At 50.4% G+C, this 16,321-nt stretch overlaps 1 protein-coding gene across 2 annotated transcripts in view; it reads left to right on the top strand.

Moving 5' to 3' along the window:
- The window catches only part of KIF5A (kinesin family member 5A), a 28,913-nt gene extending 13,100 nt beyond the window's left edge, over positions 1-15,813 (top strand). Inside the window, exons 7-29 of one of the 2 annotated variants that reach the window (XM_024737049.1) lie at positions 174-261; positions 537-661; positions 1,172-1,276; positions 1,601-1,749; positions 1,856-2,004; positions 2,278-2,453; positions 3,231-3,299; positions 3,675-3,881; positions 4,186-4,332; positions 4,943-5,131; positions 5,497-5,614; positions 5,988-6,052; positions 6,162-6,271; positions 6,629-6,730; positions 7,237-7,297; positions 7,548-7,619; positions 7,782-7,886; positions 10,604-10,820; positions 11,052-11,205; positions 11,522-11,604; positions 12,013-12,040; positions 12,497-12,611; positions 14,289-15,813. In XM_024737049.1, coding sequence (XP_024592817.1) covers positions 174-261; positions 537-661; positions 1,172-1,276; positions 1,601-1,749; positions 1,856-2,004; positions 2,278-2,453; positions 3,231-3,299; positions 3,675-3,881; positions 4,186-4,332; positions 4,943-5,131; positions 5,497-5,614; positions 5,988-6,052; positions 6,162-6,271; positions 6,629-6,730; positions 7,237-7,297; positions 7,548-7,619; positions 7,782-7,886; positions 10,604-10,820; positions 11,052-11,205; positions 11,522-11,604; positions 12,013-12,040; positions 12,497-12,575 — 2,598 coding nt within the window. In that variant the 3' untranslated portion in view covers positions 12,576-12,611; positions 14,289-15,813. Of the gene's footprint in view, positions 1-173; positions 262-536; positions 662-1,171; positions 1,277-1,600; positions 1,750-1,855; positions 2,005-2,277; positions 2,454-3,230; positions 3,300-3,674; positions 3,882-4,185; positions 4,333-4,942; positions 5,132-5,496; positions 5,615-5,987; positions 6,053-6,161; positions 6,272-6,628; positions 6,731-7,236; positions 7,298-7,547; positions 7,620-7,781; positions 7,887-10,603; positions 10,821-11,051; positions 11,206-11,521; positions 11,605-12,012; positions 12,041-12,496 lie in introns of both variants that reach the window. The other variant, XM_024737048.1, reaches the window with a different exon arrangement.
- Positions 15,814-16,321: the final 508 nt, after the last annotated feature.

The raw sequence follows: 16,321 nt of genomic DNA, 5'->3' as shown, positions 1-16,321 counted from the left end.
GCCCACCCAGAAGTTGGAGGGCGGACATCCTGGTGGGGTGAGACATGCCAAGGGGCTGGGGAGAGTCCGGAGCCCGGGAAGAGGCACCATCTGGAGAGGTCATTTGGTCACTGTGCAGGTAATTTAATTTGCAGATTAAAGTGCATGGGTCACTGTCCATTTGCCCCCTACAGGGTTGTACTGAGCGCTTTGTGTCCAGCCCAGAAGAAATTTTAGATGTGATTGATGAAGGGAAATCAAATCGTCATGTGGCTGTCACCAGTGAGTGGGGAGACAAGGGGATCTTGACCGTGGGGTCTGCCTCTCCTCTGTGCCCTCTGGGGCTGAGGGACGCGGAAGTGAGCAAGGGAAGGCTGTGTCCTCCAGAGGAGGAGGGACGCTTGTCTGTGTGACCCTGAGACCTGCTGCCGGGGAGACTAGTCCCGACGGACACCCCCTCTCTTGGCGGGTGGAGGCAGTGGTCCGTGGAAGCCGGGGCTGAGGGCTTCCGTTCCGCAGGGGGTGGTACAGGGACTGTTTCACCCTCCCTCCTACAGACATGAATGAACACAGCTCTCGAAGCCATAGCATCTTCCTCATCAACATCAAGCAGGAGAACATGGAGACTGAGCAGAAGCTCAGTGGGAAGCTGTATCTAGTGGACCTGGCAGGGAGCGAGAAGGTTGGGGGTCCTGTCGGGGTGGGGTGGGCAAGGAAGGAAGCCTTGGAGGGGGGTGGCCTTTCTGTAAATCAGAATAACTTTCTTATTGAGCTAGAATTCACACACCATAAAGTTCCCCCTTTTAAGGCGTATAATTCAGTGACTTTCAGTATGATTGGCAGGTTGTGCGTCATCACCACTAATTCCAGAACATTTTCACCACCTGTTGACAGTCGTGCCCTCTTCTCCCCTCCCCCATCCCCTGGCAACCACTAATCTACTTTCTGACTCTGGATTTGACTTTCTGGACATTGCACATAAATGGAATCGTATAACGTGTGTGTGTGTGTGTGTGTGTGTGTGTTGAGGTCTGTAGCAAGAGTGTTTAGGGGAACAGAGGAAGGGCCTTCTCTGTCCTGTTTCCCTCTCCCCGTCTCCTTGGACTAAGCCACCTTACGTGGAGAAGAGGTGGGGAGAGCCCACTCCCTCTGCAGCCGCTCACGACATACTCACCCCTTCGTGCCCTGGTAGGTCAGCAAGACTGGAGCAGAGGGAGCTGTGCTGGACGAGGCCAAGAATATCAACAAGTCCCTGTCAGCCCTGGGGAACGTGATCTCTGCGCTGGCTGAGGGCACAGTAAGTGCTCCTTAGGTGTCCGCAGCCCTCAAGCCCCACCCCATCTTCTGCCTTCTCCTAATGCCCCACCTCATCATGCCAATTCATGGGTTGCTCTGCCCCTAGTCAGCACCACCGTCCCTTCTTTATTTTTATTTTTTTAATTTTTTTGGCTGTGCCATGCAGCTTACAGGATCTCAGTTCCCTGACCAGGGATTGAACCCGGGCCACAGCAGTGAAAGCCCGGAAGCCTAACCACTAGGCAACCAGGGAACTCCCCCACTATCCTTTCTGATTCCCCCGTTGAATTTTGTTTTCTGATTTGCGGCCTCTCTCTTCCCCCAGAAAAGCTACGTTCCATATCGTGACAGCAAAATGACACGGATTCTCCAGGACTCTTTGGGAGGAAACTGCCGGACAACCATGTTCATCTGCTGCTCACCGTCCAACTACAATGATGCGGAGACCAAGTCCACCCTGATGTTCGGACAGCGGTCGGTGGCAGGGTCCCCTCACTCCCTGCCGCAGCCCCTGCAACGCTCTCCCCTCAGGGTCTTGTGAGCCTTAGTGGAGGTCTCATCTCTTCGTTCTCCTCTCCAGGGCAAAGACCATTAAGAACACTGCCTCCGTGAATCTGGAGTTGACTGCCGAGCAGTGGAAGAAGAAATATGAGAAGGAGAAGGAGAAGACAAAGGCTCAGAAGGAGACGATTGCAAAGCTGGAGACAGAGCTGAGCCGGTGGCGCAGTGGTTAGCAATGGGTCCAGTGGGTGCAGGGAGCCAGAGAGGGCTCCTACGATCTCCAAGGGGGGGCTGCGTTTCCGGAGGGGTGCAGTAGAGCAGTCATGAGAGAAAGCGAGAGCGGCTTGACTGCCTTTACCCCCACCCCCCGAAAGGTTGACGGTCCATTTGGCAAGAGAGATGGAGGCCTGGAGGTCTCCGCATTGTACAGTGAGGGAGGAAGGACCCTCGGATGCAGCTGTCCCTTCTCCCATCCCTCACCTTGTTCCACCCCTTTGCCAGGAGAGGACGTGCCAGAGACGGAGCGCCTGGCTGGGGAGGATGCTGCCCTGGGAGCTGAGCTCTGTGAGGAAACGCCCGTGAACGACAACTCATCCATCGTGGTGCGCATCGCGCCTGAGGAGCGGCAGAAGTACGAGGAGGAGATCCGCCGCCTCTACAAGCAGCTTGATGACAAGGTAAGGACAGTCGGGCAGGGCACAGAGGTGAGAGCCCAGTGGGATGGTAAGTGAGGGATTAAAGAAGTAGATTATCCTGCCGTTTTTCTGATTTTAAAAGAGATGAATGTTCATTATTGAAAATGTGGAAGATAAATAAAAATATGTAGAAGAAAATTTAAATCATCTCCTCCCACCATTCAGAAATAAAGCCATGCAATTGAGATTATACTGTATATGTAACTTTGCATCCGATTTTTTCATTCCTCATTATATAATGAGCAATTTCCTACTTTGTTAACAATTCTTCATAAAAGTTTTTAAAATAGCTGCCTAACAGTCCATTTACCAGAATGTATTTAACCGTTTACTTATTTACAAGCCTTCTAGGGTTTTTTGTTTGTTTTTTTGTTGGTTGGTTGTTTTTGCTATTATAAATCGCTCTGAAATGACTATCTTTGTCTCTTGTGCGTAAGACTTTGCTTTGGAATGATTTGATTAGAGTGGAGCGCTAGAGTGGGATTTCTCAGTTAAAGGATATGAACATTTAAAGGCTTTTGCTGTGCATTGTCAAGGTTATACCAACTTCTAGGAAGAAAGGGATTAAAAAATGAGGGCAGGGGTCAAGGAAAGAAGCCGAGGGAAAGACCCCTTTCTTTTTTTAGGATGTGGAGTTTCTAAATCAAAGCCTAAACTAACTGGATTTGTATCAGGATCCACGTGTACCCCAACCCTGTAAGTCTACACTGGAAGGAGTAGCTCCCTTCACCCCGCCTTTACCCCTTTTGCCTCCAACAGGATGATGAGATCAACCAGCAGAGCCAACTCATAGAGAAGCTCAAGCAGCAGATGCTGGACCAGGAAGAGGTAATGGGAAGGAGGGCAAGACACGAGAGGAGAGGGTTGTGTGTTCATCCCTGAAAGGCATCAAAAAGACCTTTTCCTGATAAGATGGAAGAAGGGGCATTCTGCTTAGGGCTGAGTCACCCTCCAAGACTATAGAAATCTGGAAACTTAATTGGGGTTTTGCTTAAAGCACGGATGCCGGAGTCTGGGTGCTTCTTCATTCTGTTGCCCTACTTCTGTGAAGCGGAAAGCCCACTTCCTCTTGACTCTTGCTTTGGCCCTTGCTTCTCTCCTAGACCTATACCTGGGTGGGGGGCTCAGCTTCCCCAGACCAAGGGGTCGTCGAAGTGGTCGCTGGCAGAGGACTTCCTCACGTGGCTCGCCCCTCCCTTGCAGTTGCTGGTGTCCACTCGAGGAGACAATGAGAAGGTCCAGCAGGAGCTGAGCCACCTGCAGTCGGAGAACGACGCCGCGAAAGATGAGGTGAAGGAAGTGCTGCAGGCACTGGAGGAGCTGGCCATGAACTACGACCAGAAGTCCCAGGAGGTGGAGGAGAAGAGCCAGCAGAACCAGCTTCTGGTGGATGAGCTGTCTCAGAAGGTGGTGAGTAGCCGGCTCGGAGCTCCCTGGCCTCAGAACATCCTCCACATCCAAAGGGACCTCTGCTTCCTGATGGGGCAGGATCACGTTTGCACCTTTGCACTGCCGTTCAGTGTGTCGTGGGACACTCCCCCATCACGCCACTGCACTTGGCCCTTCTGACCCCTCTCTCTTCCAGACCCTTCTGCAGGGCTTGTGTTCTCTTCATCGCAGCCATCAGGGTCATGCATGAAGGGAGAGGCCTCCGCCTGGGCTGGGGAGGGGAGCAGGAAGATGGCGATGGGATGACCTGAAGGGCTGTCCCCAGGCCACCATGCTGTCCCTGGAGTCTGAGTTGCAGCGGCTACAGGAGGTCAGTGGACACCAGCGAAAACGAATTGCTGAGGTGCTGAACGGGCTGATGAAGGACCTGAGTGAGTTCAGTGTCATCGTGGGCAACGGGGAGATTAAGCTGGTGAGTGGAGAAAGAGGCGGCAGCCTTGTTCAGGTCATTCTCGTTCTGGGCACTGGTGGGAGGTGCCGGTGAGACAATCCAGGTCCTCAGGGATACTGGGAAGTGGGGTTGCCAAAGATCCAGGAAACACGCCTGCAAACTAGACACAGGAAAGCAGGTAGAGGTTTGCATAGACTCAACTGAAATACACAGTCTAAATCCACACACCAACTGAAATTCACATTGCTGAATAAAGAAGCAGTGGAGATGTGCTTATAGCAGGATTTGGAGATGGGAGCGCACAATTAGGAATGATATATGCAGATCTGTGGCAGTGACAGTGACCCATCTGGGTGATCAAGCAGGTCAGTTTGACTACAGAATATCCTATTGCTCTACAGGATGAAAGAAGGTGACTGTCAGAATTGGATCTTTAAGCACAGAGAGAGGGATTTAGTGTGAAATGACAGGTGATACAGAGCTGCTAGAAGTCATCTGGAACATACCCGTCCCACCCGAGTCCCTGTGTCTCTGGGTGTGTGTGCCTGGGGGCTAGGCCAAGTAGAAGGAAATGGATAAAGGGCTTCCGGGCAGCAGAGAGGCACCTCCTCCCTCCCTTGCTCTCCCACAGCCGGTTGAGATCAGCGGGGCCATCGAGGAGGAGTTCACTGTGGCCCGACTCTACATCAGCAAAATCAAATCCGAAGTCAAGTCTGTGGTTAAACGGTGCCGGCAGCTGGAGAACCTCCAGGTCGAATGTCACCGCAAGATGGAAGTGACTGGGCGGGAGCTCTCATCCTGCCAGCTTCTCATCTCCCAGGTGAGTGCGGAGGTCCAGAGCCTTTGGGTGCCATGGGAGAGGACGGGCAACTCTGTGCTTATGGGATAACTCCTAGCACCCACGTTTATGTCAAGAGCCTAGGGTCAACTGAAGTCAAGGACAGAAGAGCTGGGGGGAAGCATGAGAGGGTCCAGGCTAGATAAGTGAAGGATCAGGGGATACTGCCCTCTGATCCAAGAGGGTCTAAAGGACCGGTCTCCAGAGGAATGTCCCTCGACCCTGCATCTCCATGGGAGGTGTAGCAGGAAGGGAGGATAGCTGGAGCTTATGGAGGTCTGCACTGCCTGGAATTGGGTCCTTTGCTGCATCCATGTTCTTCCTCTCATGAACCCTCACCCCACCAGCATGAGGCCAAGATCCGCTCCCTGACGGAATACATGCAGAGCGTGGAGCTCAAGAAGCGGCACCTGGAAGAGTCCTATGACTCCCTGAGTGATGAGCTGGCCAAGCTCCAAGCCCAGGGTGAGGCCCTCTTAAACGTCCAACCCCCCATCCTGGGATCTAAGATCGCAGAGGGGACAGGGAGGGAAAGTGACAAACAACACAGGAAACCACCCAACAGCACACCCACCAAAGCATTAGACTGAAATCGTGGAGTCCAACTCACATGCTGCTTAGCACGCTCTTGCACGTAGCTCAGCTTCCATGAACCATAAACCCTGCATTGTTCTGTGTCCCTGCTGTATGAAATTGGACCATCCTCACCCAGAAGAACATCCCTGTGGGCCCATTCTGGGTAGACGTGCCTTGCTCTGCCTGGAGCTCTGGTCACAATGTGAAGTTCTGTCTGGAGGAGGTAGGTCTGATGTAAGCTGTCTTCCCCTCTCTCCCTCAGAAACTGTGCATGAAGTGGCCCTGAAGGATAAGGAGCCAGACACACAGGACTCAGAAGATGTGAAGGTGAGTGGGGAAGGCGTGGGGAGGACCGGAGCCCAGCAGGGCTGTGCTGGTCCTCACTGAGCGGGTGTCTGGGAGTCTAGCTTTGAGCTTGGGGTGGGGTTGTTTGCAGAAGGCCCTGGAGCTGCAGATGGACAGCCACCGGGAGGCCCATCACCGGCAGCTGGCCCGGCTCCGGGACGAGATCAATGAGAAGCAGAAGACCATTGATGAGCTCAAAGAGTAAGAGTTCCCCAGGGAGGCTCGTCTCCACCTGGTCCCCTCCCCTTGCTGTGCCTACTCAGATGCTCCCTCTTGCACCAGGATCCGGTTCTTTAACTTCCATGTGTCATTCCCCTGACAATGACACGACTTTGCAGCCCAACTCCAGGAGGTACCAGGAGTGAGGACTAGTCCCTATCTGCAAGGCTATTCTGATTAGATAGCTCAGGGCCCCTCACCCTGTCATGGAAGCAGTGGCCTGAGTCTGCCTCTGATACCCGAAGGTATAGAAGAAGGAAAGTGTTTGAGGAGCTGGGCTTCCCTTTGCCTCTTGCTGACGTCTTTTTGTTCTCCCCAATACCTCCTTGCCCCCCACAGCCTGAATCAGAAGCTCCAGTTAGAGCTGGAGAAGCTTCAGGCTGACTATGAGAAGCTAAAGAATGAAGAACATGAGAAAAGCACCAAACTCCAGGAGCTGACGTGAGTGACGGGTCTGCCTGCAGACCCTACTCAGACATACTGCAGAGGCAAGACACAATCTAGATGTGAATATGGTGACCACAGGAAACAAGTGCCTCAGAAGAACAGTTTGATGGGGTGGGGAAGGGGGAAAAGGGGAGGCTTCTGTTCAATATTAGCAGACACGGAAGGATGTGGGGGATGTTTTGTGACGTGTAAAAAGCAGGTTACAAACAGTAGGAATGGTATAATCCCATAACAGTTATGTGGGATATGCATGCATGGAAGAGTCTGGAAAGATGGACACCAGAATGTTCCCGGTGGTTTGATCTGTAAGTAGTAGAATCATGGGCTTTTTATGGAACTCGTTTACTTATCTTTGTTTTTTCTTTTCTAAGTTCTGCACTGTGAACATGGGTAACTTGTGTAATATATAATAATAAAATATAGATCAAAGGAATGGAGGAGGGAGGAGAGAGGGAGGCAGGGAGGCCCTGAGGGATTCTTCTGTTTCCCTCTTCCTCCAGATTTCTGTATGAGCGACACGAGCAGTCCAAGCAGGACCTCAAGGGCCTGGAGGAGACAGTTGTGAGTGGTTTCCTTCTCTGCCAGGTTAACAGGGTATGGGTGGAGGGCTTCAGTTCTTCCTCCCGATTTCTTCCTAACCCCATTCCTCCTTGCCTTCTCTGCAAAGTCAGTCTGTGGCATGATCAGGATGCACCTTTTCCTGAAGGATGAGTGACTCATTTGTCTAGAGAGACTGAAGGGTCCAGTAATTTTGGAGGGGGAACGGTGACTGGGTATCTGGAGGACCCCAATTTTTCATCATTGTTTCCAGGCCCGGGAACTCCAGACCCTCCACAACCTTCGCAAGCTGTTCGTTCAAGACGTCACGACTCGAGTCAAGAAAGTGAGTGCCGTCTCGGGGTCTTCCCAGCCCCCGTATCCTCCCCCTTTCCCCAGGCTTCTCCAGACCCTGTGGCCTTCAGTGGGGCTGGCTTGACCTGGTCTGGGTGGGACCTGATTGGCCTGAAGACAGCCACACCTTTCCCCTGCCTCTGTCTCTCATCAGAGTGCAGAAATGGAGCCCGAGGACAGTGGGGGGATTCACTCCCAAAAGCAGAAGATTTCCTTTCTTGAGAACAACCTGGAACAGCTTACAAAGGTTCACAAACAGGTAAGAGTGAGGGTAAGGGGTGAAGAGAACTCTTGAGGCCGAGAGCCTAGGATACCTAAATCTTTGGAGGCCCTTGGATTTAGGAAAATCTACTTGCATGTTTTCCTTACTTTTCCCTTTTCCCTTTCCTACAAATCCCTTCTTTATCCCGTATTTGGTTCCACTTTTACCTTGTTCTTGGTTCTATGCCTGTTTTCCCTTTCCCAAAGCTCCCAGCCTGCCTCTGCTCAAAGTGGAATTCCCCAGGCCTACGCTGTTGGAGGGAAAGGTTGAAACTGATAGAGGTTTCAGAGGCATGGGGCCGTGACCGTACACAAGGGATACTGGTCAGACGTTAGCCAGAGACAGAGAGCAGAGAGACAAGAAGTCAGGAAGCTGGGCTTTCTCTCATGGAGAGGACTCCCTCTGCCTAGGCCTGGGGCAGGCACACAGGGCAATTACATGATGTCCTCAGATGGCCCAACTGGACCCTGGTCAGGGCCAGTGAAAACTCCTGTGTATTAAGTTGCTGCCTCTCTATCCCCCTCCTTGCTGCTGCGGTTCCTTAGGTGGAAGACTGGGTTTCAAAGGTATGGGGTGGGGAGGTGGAAGGGGCAGTCCAAAGGAGTCAGGACAGGAAATGTTTGGTGCATACATAGCAGGAGCACCCTGGCTAGTGCCAAATAGCTGAGCCTTGAAGACAGATGCAACAGACTGTCAACTGGCTCTTTTAACTGGCTCTTTTAAAAGAAGGGAGTGAAGCATAGGTTAGGGTTTAACTGACTTGTAAAATAAACCCTAACCTATGCTTCACTCCCTTCTTTTCGAATCTACCTTAAAATTCGTTTTAAACTCATGTTCTCATTAAACTACAGCTTAAACTTCTTTTCTTCCCAGTGCCATACCCAGCATATATAGTAAATACCCAGTACCTCTTCTTATTTTTTTAAATAATGAAGAAAATCCTAGAACTGTGGCCCAGTGGTAGTCCACAGGGTTTATTTATTTTATTTTGACCCACAGAGGGCTTTAGTACCATCTTTCCCCCTTTACCTATTATAAAACAGTGTGAACAACATTATAGAAAAGTTGAAAGGGAAGAAACATTTGTAATTGGTTTTGTCATTCTTTTTAATTTCTGTGTTCATTTTCCTTCTTAATCCAAATGCATATTACATTGCTTTTTTTCCCCAATTTTTTTCATTGTAGTAAAGTACACATAACATAAAATGTATGACCTTTAATCATTTTAAGTGCACCATTTGGTGGCCTTAAATCCATTTGTAATGTTTTGCAACCATCACCACCATCCCTCTCCAGAGATAAGTCTTTTCATCCTGTAGAACTGAAATTCCATCCCCATTAAATAATAACTCCTCATTCCCTGCTCCTCCACCCACTGGCAACCCCCATTCTACTTTGTCTCTATAATTTTGACTACTCTAAGAATCTCACCTAAGTGGAATCATCTGGGATTTGTCCTTTTGTGACTTGTTCATTTCACTTAGCATAATGTCCTCCAGGTTCATCCACATTGTGGCACATTTCAGGAAATCACAGGCTGTTTTCCTTTTCCCCCATGAAGGGTCTGCCTCTGTTCTAAGTCTCAAAGACCAAAAGCTACTCACCTATAGGAGAGAGGACTCCTAATATCCTACCTCAGGGGACACAAGACTAGAAAGGAAAACATGAGTGATGTAGAAACCTCTCAGTCAACAGAATCTTAAATAGCCAGGGCCATAACCCTATTACAAATTAAGCTAAGTTATTGTCACAGCAAAACATTGTTTATAATCTGTAGATTGTCCAAAATTAAAGGGACAATTCTCCCAGTGTTCCCTGCTGCACTGATTTACCTGGTATCTTCCAAGGCCGGCTCCTTCTGCAATTTGTAGGGCCCTAGTCATTGTGTGAAACCTTGTAAAAAGATCAGGAAGTCTTTTCTGGATGCAAGGTGGTTAATACCACGCTGTAGCTTAATTTAAATGGGAAGAGGGACAGCCCAGGAAATCCTTGAACATGAAGGTAATGAGCACAAATGTTTGTGAGACTTCAAAACATTTTCTTTCCTTCCTATGGGGCGGCCATGTGTGTGTGTGTATCTGTGTCTGTGTGTGTGTGCGTGTGTGTGTGGTGCGTGGGCTCCTGTATTCCAGCTTCTGCTCCTGCTCTACACTGCACCTAACCTGCACTCAACACCATCTCCACCCTCCAAACTGCTACTGTGCTCTTGCTGCCTCGCCCTGTGCATGCCCACAGAGCCATCTCTGGGGGAGGGGGAGGGGCCTCATTCCCATGGTTGCCCTGGGGCTGTTGGTCTGGCACCAGCTGTGAGATATTGGGGGGTTGGTGGTGTTTAGGCCAGGAGGAGACTGGAACTCTTGCTCTCCCAAGAGTTCTGGGCTACAGAGGAGTTGGCATGTTTTTGCTGCCTAGAAAATGATGGAACTTTTTAATGCCTGACCACCGTTTGCTAAAGGGAGAAGGAAAGAACTGGCCAGAACAGCAATTAGGTAAAGGGAATGAGGCCTTTGGAGGAAACCACATGGTCTCCACCTTCCCTGACATGACTTTTCCTTATTCTCTCCCCCCCCCCCCCCCCCCCACCCCGCCTCCCCCCTCACTGTCCTTGTCCTCGCCCTCTCCTTGCCGGTACACAGCTCATTGCATCCCCGCACCCCGACTCCGCTGCCTTGTTCGCCTCTCTCCCCGCCTCTTCGCCGGGGCTCGTCCCACAGCTGGTACGTGACAATGCAGATCTGCGTTGTGAGCTTCCTAAGTTGGAAAAACGACTTAGGGCTACGGCTGAGAGAGTTAAGGCCCTGGAGGGTGCACTGAAGGAGGCCAAGGAGGGCGCCATGAAGGACAAGCGCCGGTACCAGCAGGAGGTGGACCGCATCAAGGAGGCCGTTCGGTACAAGAGCTCCGGCAAACGGGGCCATTCTGCCCAGATTGGTGAGTGGGGAGTGGGCGTCAGCAGGCTTACGGGAGGGATCACCACCTGGGGGAACCCAGCAAATTCCTCAGTGTAACCCCACCCCAGCCTCACCCCACCACCACTACAAAACAGTAGAAAAGTGAATTACCTTACTTGCAACTCAGTTCAGCTCTAGCTAAATGACCTTGCAGGGCAACTGCAAGGTAACAAAGAGCCTCTTCACGGTCATTTTCCTTTCTTTGCCGCAGCCAAACCCGTCCGGCCTGGCCACTACCCAGCATCTTCACCCACCAACGCCTATGGCACCCGGAGCCCTGAGTGCATCAGTTACACCAACAGCCTCTTCCAGAACTACCAGAATTTGTACCTGCAGGCTGCACCTAGCTCCACCTCAGACATGTAGTGAGTGACCACGGGCGGGCTGAAGTCCCAACCCAAGGCTCTCTGCACCCTATAAGGCATAAGACTGGGTTAATTACTGGGTGAGACTTAGTTCTTTTCCTAAGTAGCTTCATGTCTAACCCTTTCTCAACTTCACACCTTCGATTAGAAGGTGGGCATCTGCCCTCCCAGCCTGAGGCCATGTTTGTTGTCCTCTGGTCTCTGGGGATGGGAGGGGTGGATGGCTTCATCCCTGAGGGTGAGTGTGGATCAGTGGTCTTCGGAATAGTGGAAGGTGGGTGCCAGAGGTTGCATCTCTCTCCTCTGCTCCATCCAGCTTTGCAAACTCCTGTACCAGCAGTGGGGCCACGTCTTCTGGAGGCCCCTTGGCTTCCTACCAGAAGGCCAACATGGACAATGGTGAGTGAAAAAGATGGGTTACCAGCCTGTGGGATCCCCAGGGCAAGTTGAAAAGTATCAGAAAAGTAAGTGACCCTGCACCTACAGCTCAAACACTGCATCCCTTCCGGGTCTTGGACGCTTAGAAGTGGATTCCTCTGGTCACGTGCCTGTCCCAACCCTTCCCTTCCCTTCCCCTTCTCCTCTCCTCTGTGAGGGCTCAGGGAGGCTTTTTCTCAAACAAAATAATGATGCAGCTTGGGGTAGTTGAAGACGAGTGCCACAGACCCAGATGGCAGCTATGTTGCCAAGACACTTACCTTTTTCTCCAAGGGATTAGGATGAGAGAGGGTTTGAGGAGACCGTTAGTAACACGCAATCTCTCTTTTCCTTCTTCCAATCTTGTGTTCTCCATGATGTTCTCTTCAGGAAATGCCACAGATATCAATGACAATAGGTACGCCGGTTGCCACTGCTCTTGGGCTCTCTGGGTGGGACCAGAAGAAATGGTTACATTTCCCTCATGCCTTACTTAGAGGTTCGCTGGAGACTTTGGGGAAAGGAGGAGGAAATGAGAACCATTCTCGCCATCACTGTGTTGTCCAGGAGGTCCAGTCACCCCCAGCCTTGGTGTAGAACACTGTCCCCGCCTCCAATTCTCCCTGTGGTTCCTCCCCATGCCAGCTATGGGGGCTGGGAGAAAACGCCATGGACGTCTGATGACCTGGGTTTCCCTCCTACTTTGGGGAACTTTGTGACCTTGGGCAAGTCAGCTCTATCTCTCTGGCCTTGATTTGCCCTGTATTCCTGCCCTTCATTATCTCACAGGGATGCTGAGAGAGCAAAGTGACAGGAATGCTGTCATTTATACGGAGCTGACAATGCTGTGATTATGCTGGGTCTCTTCTTCCAGGAGTGACCTGCCATGCGGCTACGAGGCTGAAGACCAGGCCAAGCTGTTCCCTCTCCACCAAGAGACGGCAGCCAGCTAATCTCCCACACGGGCTGCTGCATACCTGCACTTTCAGGTAGTTTCAGGCCGCTTCCTCTGACCAGCCTCAGGTTGCCTCCTTTCTTGCCCTCAGCTTCTTTGTTTCTCCTGCTTTTTTTAAAATCATCTCAAAACTTTTACTATATAGTTGTCCCTCAACTCCTGCTGTCCCCTCCCAGGGGCTACATCAGAACTGCCCGGTGTCCCCTAGGCACTGGCCTCCCCTCCCGCCTTGTGCTTGGCCGTAGTGGGAACCACAGTACCGCCTTTATGCCACTAGGGGTCGCTGCAACACGTCAAAAGAAGTGGGCAAGGGCAGTGTCCATCTAGAGCCGCAACACAGGTCACAGAACCTAGTGGTTATTAGGAGACCTTGGGAGATCTCTGTGTCCTATACTCCTCATATCTGTATATGTCACCAATGAGCTTTAGCAAATGCCCCAGGAAGTCTAACTTTTTGTTCTTCTAGCTGCTGTATCAGTACTCCCCTCCAATCTTGCTAGTGGAGGTGGAAAACAGCTGTGTGCCCACCTCCAAGCCCCACCTTCACCTCTGTCCTGGGTCCTCTCCCCTGTTCCCTGTGCTCTCCTAGCAGCACAGGCACCTTCCTGGTTCTTGTGTGTCACCAGGCTTCTTGCCAGGTTGCTTTATGGCTCAAAACGGGCACTGGGATCCTGTTTTATTGTCCACCTTGGATCCTTCGAGAACGAGAAACGAGAGAACATGGCCAGTCTCCTAGTGGGCGGCATCCAAGCTGAGCCCTCTCCAGGGGTTTTCCAGAGTGATAGGCCAGGCACACGTAGGCAGAAAGGCATGAGAAGCAAGCAGTGGGAATGGGGGAGGGAGAGTTAGGGAAGGCCTGTGGGTGGAGGAGCAGGAGATGGCAGGGTGGCGTCTGGCTGTTGATATCAAAGGAACAGGACTGTAAACCCAAGCTGGTACAGATGCCACCCTGTTCCTCTTCAGTGACCGGGCTGCAAGGTGGTTCCTCACAACCTCTTTCTCTTTCTTCCCCAGTTTCTAAGAGGGACTGAGGCCTCTTCTCTCAGCATGCTGCAAACCTGTGGTCTCTGATACTAACTCCCTTCCCCAATCCTTGTTGTCCGACTGTACTATGTATGATGTCTTCTCTTACTCTGTATCTCTTTGTACTCTGTATCTATATATCAAAAGCTGCTGCTATGTCTCTCTCTTCTCTCTGTCATACTCTCTAGTATCTAATGATGTATTTAGCAATTTCGAAGCATAGTATACCCTCCTCATTTGGGGCCATAGGGAGGAGGGTCAGTGTTTCTTCTTCCTCTCCTATATGCATCTCTCACACTGAATGGTGTTAGTCACAGAGATGATAAAAGGAAAATGGGAGCTAGAGGGCTGTGATCCTTCACAAACACACACACACATGCACGTACACAAAGCCTTAAGCAGAAGAATGTCTTGGCGTCATGAGAAGATACAGAAATAGACTCTTTCTCCCTCTTCTTCCACATTTAGCACAGGGGAGGGTGAAATGGAAGGACTGCTTAAATTATACGGTGAATTTTCTTCAGACACCCCTCACCCCAACGGAGGGGTTCTGGGTGTGCACCTCTGCCCCCCGAAGTCTGCCTTTTGCCTCCCTCTTCCTGTGCCCCCTGGACAACCAAGAACATGAATTGCTCAAGGGACCACTTCCCTTTCTCCTCAAAACTCCTTTTGATATTCTCTACCCCAGAGCTCATGACCAGAACCCAAAGCTGCTTAAAATTATTTTGAAACATTGAGGAGGCCAACCCATTTCCAACAATCTGTCAAATGGTTGCTCATCTGTCCACGGTGAAAGTTATAGCCAAGCGTAAGCAAAATGAGTCCTTCTTTGGCTTTGGGGGTAAACAGACTGGAAAATTCCTAAGTATTTTTTTGCCACAGTGATGGGCTGGATTCCTTTCTCTGTCCCATATTGGGCTGCATGTTCTTCCCGTCTCCACCTTTTGGTTTGGGGGCTTCCAGTTCATTGGCAAAATAGGTATCTCGAAATGCCTTCCTTTCAAGCTGGAGCCTGACTTTTCCCCGATGATACACATTAAAAAATGTTTTTTCCAAAAAGAATTCCCTCTGTAATGTCCTCATCTGGTATTAAGTGCACTTTGAAGAAAAGGGCAGGGCAGATTTTCCAGAGGTGGAGGAGCCCAAGGGCTTGACCCAGGGGGCACCCCCACTCCCTATGGAATTGACAGGACTATTGTTTTGTTTTCATATCCTGTCCTACCACATGGTGCTAAGGTGGCTTTCCAGGTAACTGCAGGGATGTAGAGTGGAGGTCACAAGCCAGTCCAAATCAAGAAATATAACCTGGTGTCCAGATAGCCAGTCTTATCTGGGTTGGAAGAACAGGGTAGCAGGGCAACCCATCACCTAGTTTCTAAGTCAGGAAAGAAAGCTCAGTGTGAGTGTCAGCTGGTAAATACAGCCTGTATTGGCCTGTGACTCCTTCAAGCGAAAAAGTCCTTTCTCCCTTTACCTGTTAGGCCCTTTTTAGCAATTAAGGAGAAATGCAGGGGAAAAAAAAAATACCAGAGGGGTGTAGCATAAATCCAAGGCGGTGATACTCAAACATTTTTCAGAACCAATCTTATATAGAACCCTGACATAAAGAATAGCTAAAAGTGACGCAGACCTGGGCAGTTTGCATTTTTGTTGTTTGGTGGAAAATGCTTCACTAGTTGAGGAGCCCTTGAACAGTCCTTAAGAGACCCCAAGGATTCTGTAGAGTAGATTGAAAACCACTGCTCTGAGGAAACGGGTTCAATCTGGCTCCCCTGCCCCAAGCAAAGAGGGAAAGGGTGGGGTTGGTGAGCCACGGCTGTCTCCAGACGCAAGTGGAGAGGAAGGAAGATACCTGTGCACCTGGAGACTTGTGCTAATGTCGGCCAGCAGGGCACCCAAGAATCCAGTGAGCTTTATGTAATCTTGCCACCAAATGACTCTTTTAAAACACAGAAGAAAATGTGAAGGTGTAGGGCAGATGAGGAGAGAGGTGACAGAGGGAACAGCCTTCTCTTTAGCAAGATGTAAGGGAAATGTAATTCACTTACATAAATAAGAAACGACACACACACAAAGCCTTCACCAGAAGCTTCACTCCACATCCCCCTCCTCCCACCCCCCTCACCACATTTCTTTCAGAGAGCCAGGGTCTCCACGAGGGGCACCTGGCCTGCCCCCTCACATCTGCCAAAATGTTGCATGCCAGCGTGAAAGACAAACCAAACTGCACCAAGCCCAGTGTGTATTTACTTGATGTACATAGATACCTTTAAAATAAAATAAATTCAACGATGGCTCTCCCGTGTTGTGAGTCTTTATCCCTCCCCAGTCTCACTCCCTTCCCTGCATGTAATGGCATTATGACAGTGTGGGATATATCCTTCCAGGTGTTTTTCCATATATTTACACGCAGGCTTTTTTCCCCCACTTGACAATATGTCCTAGAGATCTTTTCATGTCAAGATACATATTTACCTCATTAAAAAAATACATGATTTTTCATAAATGTATCCTATAATTTATTCAACCATTCCACTATTGGTGGACATCCATGGATCTAGGTTGTTCGTAATTTTTAACAAAAAATGGTATCCTGTTTTCTTCACTGTTTTCCCCAGACCACCCTCAGCCCCAGCATCAGTTCCATCCCTCTAGTGTGTCTGCAACCCTCCCTCGCCAAGAGCTCAGCTCTCTTGTCCCAAGATTGTTTACCACGATCAC

The sequence above is a fragment of the Neophocaena asiaeorientalis genome, unplaced genomic scaffold, assembly GCF_003031525.2.
Source record: "Neophocaena asiaeorientalis asiaeorientalis breed wild unplaced genomic scaffold, Neophocaena_asiaeorientalis_V1.1 scaffold134, whole genome shotgun sequence".
In the NCBI taxonomy this organism is placed as follows: Eukaryota; Metazoa; Chordata; class Mammalia; order Artiodactyla; family Phocoenidae; genus Neophocaena; species Neophocaena asiaeorientalis.
The sequence above is the reverse complement of the archived record's forward strand: the minus strand, read 5'-3'. Positions and strand labels throughout refer to the sequence as shown.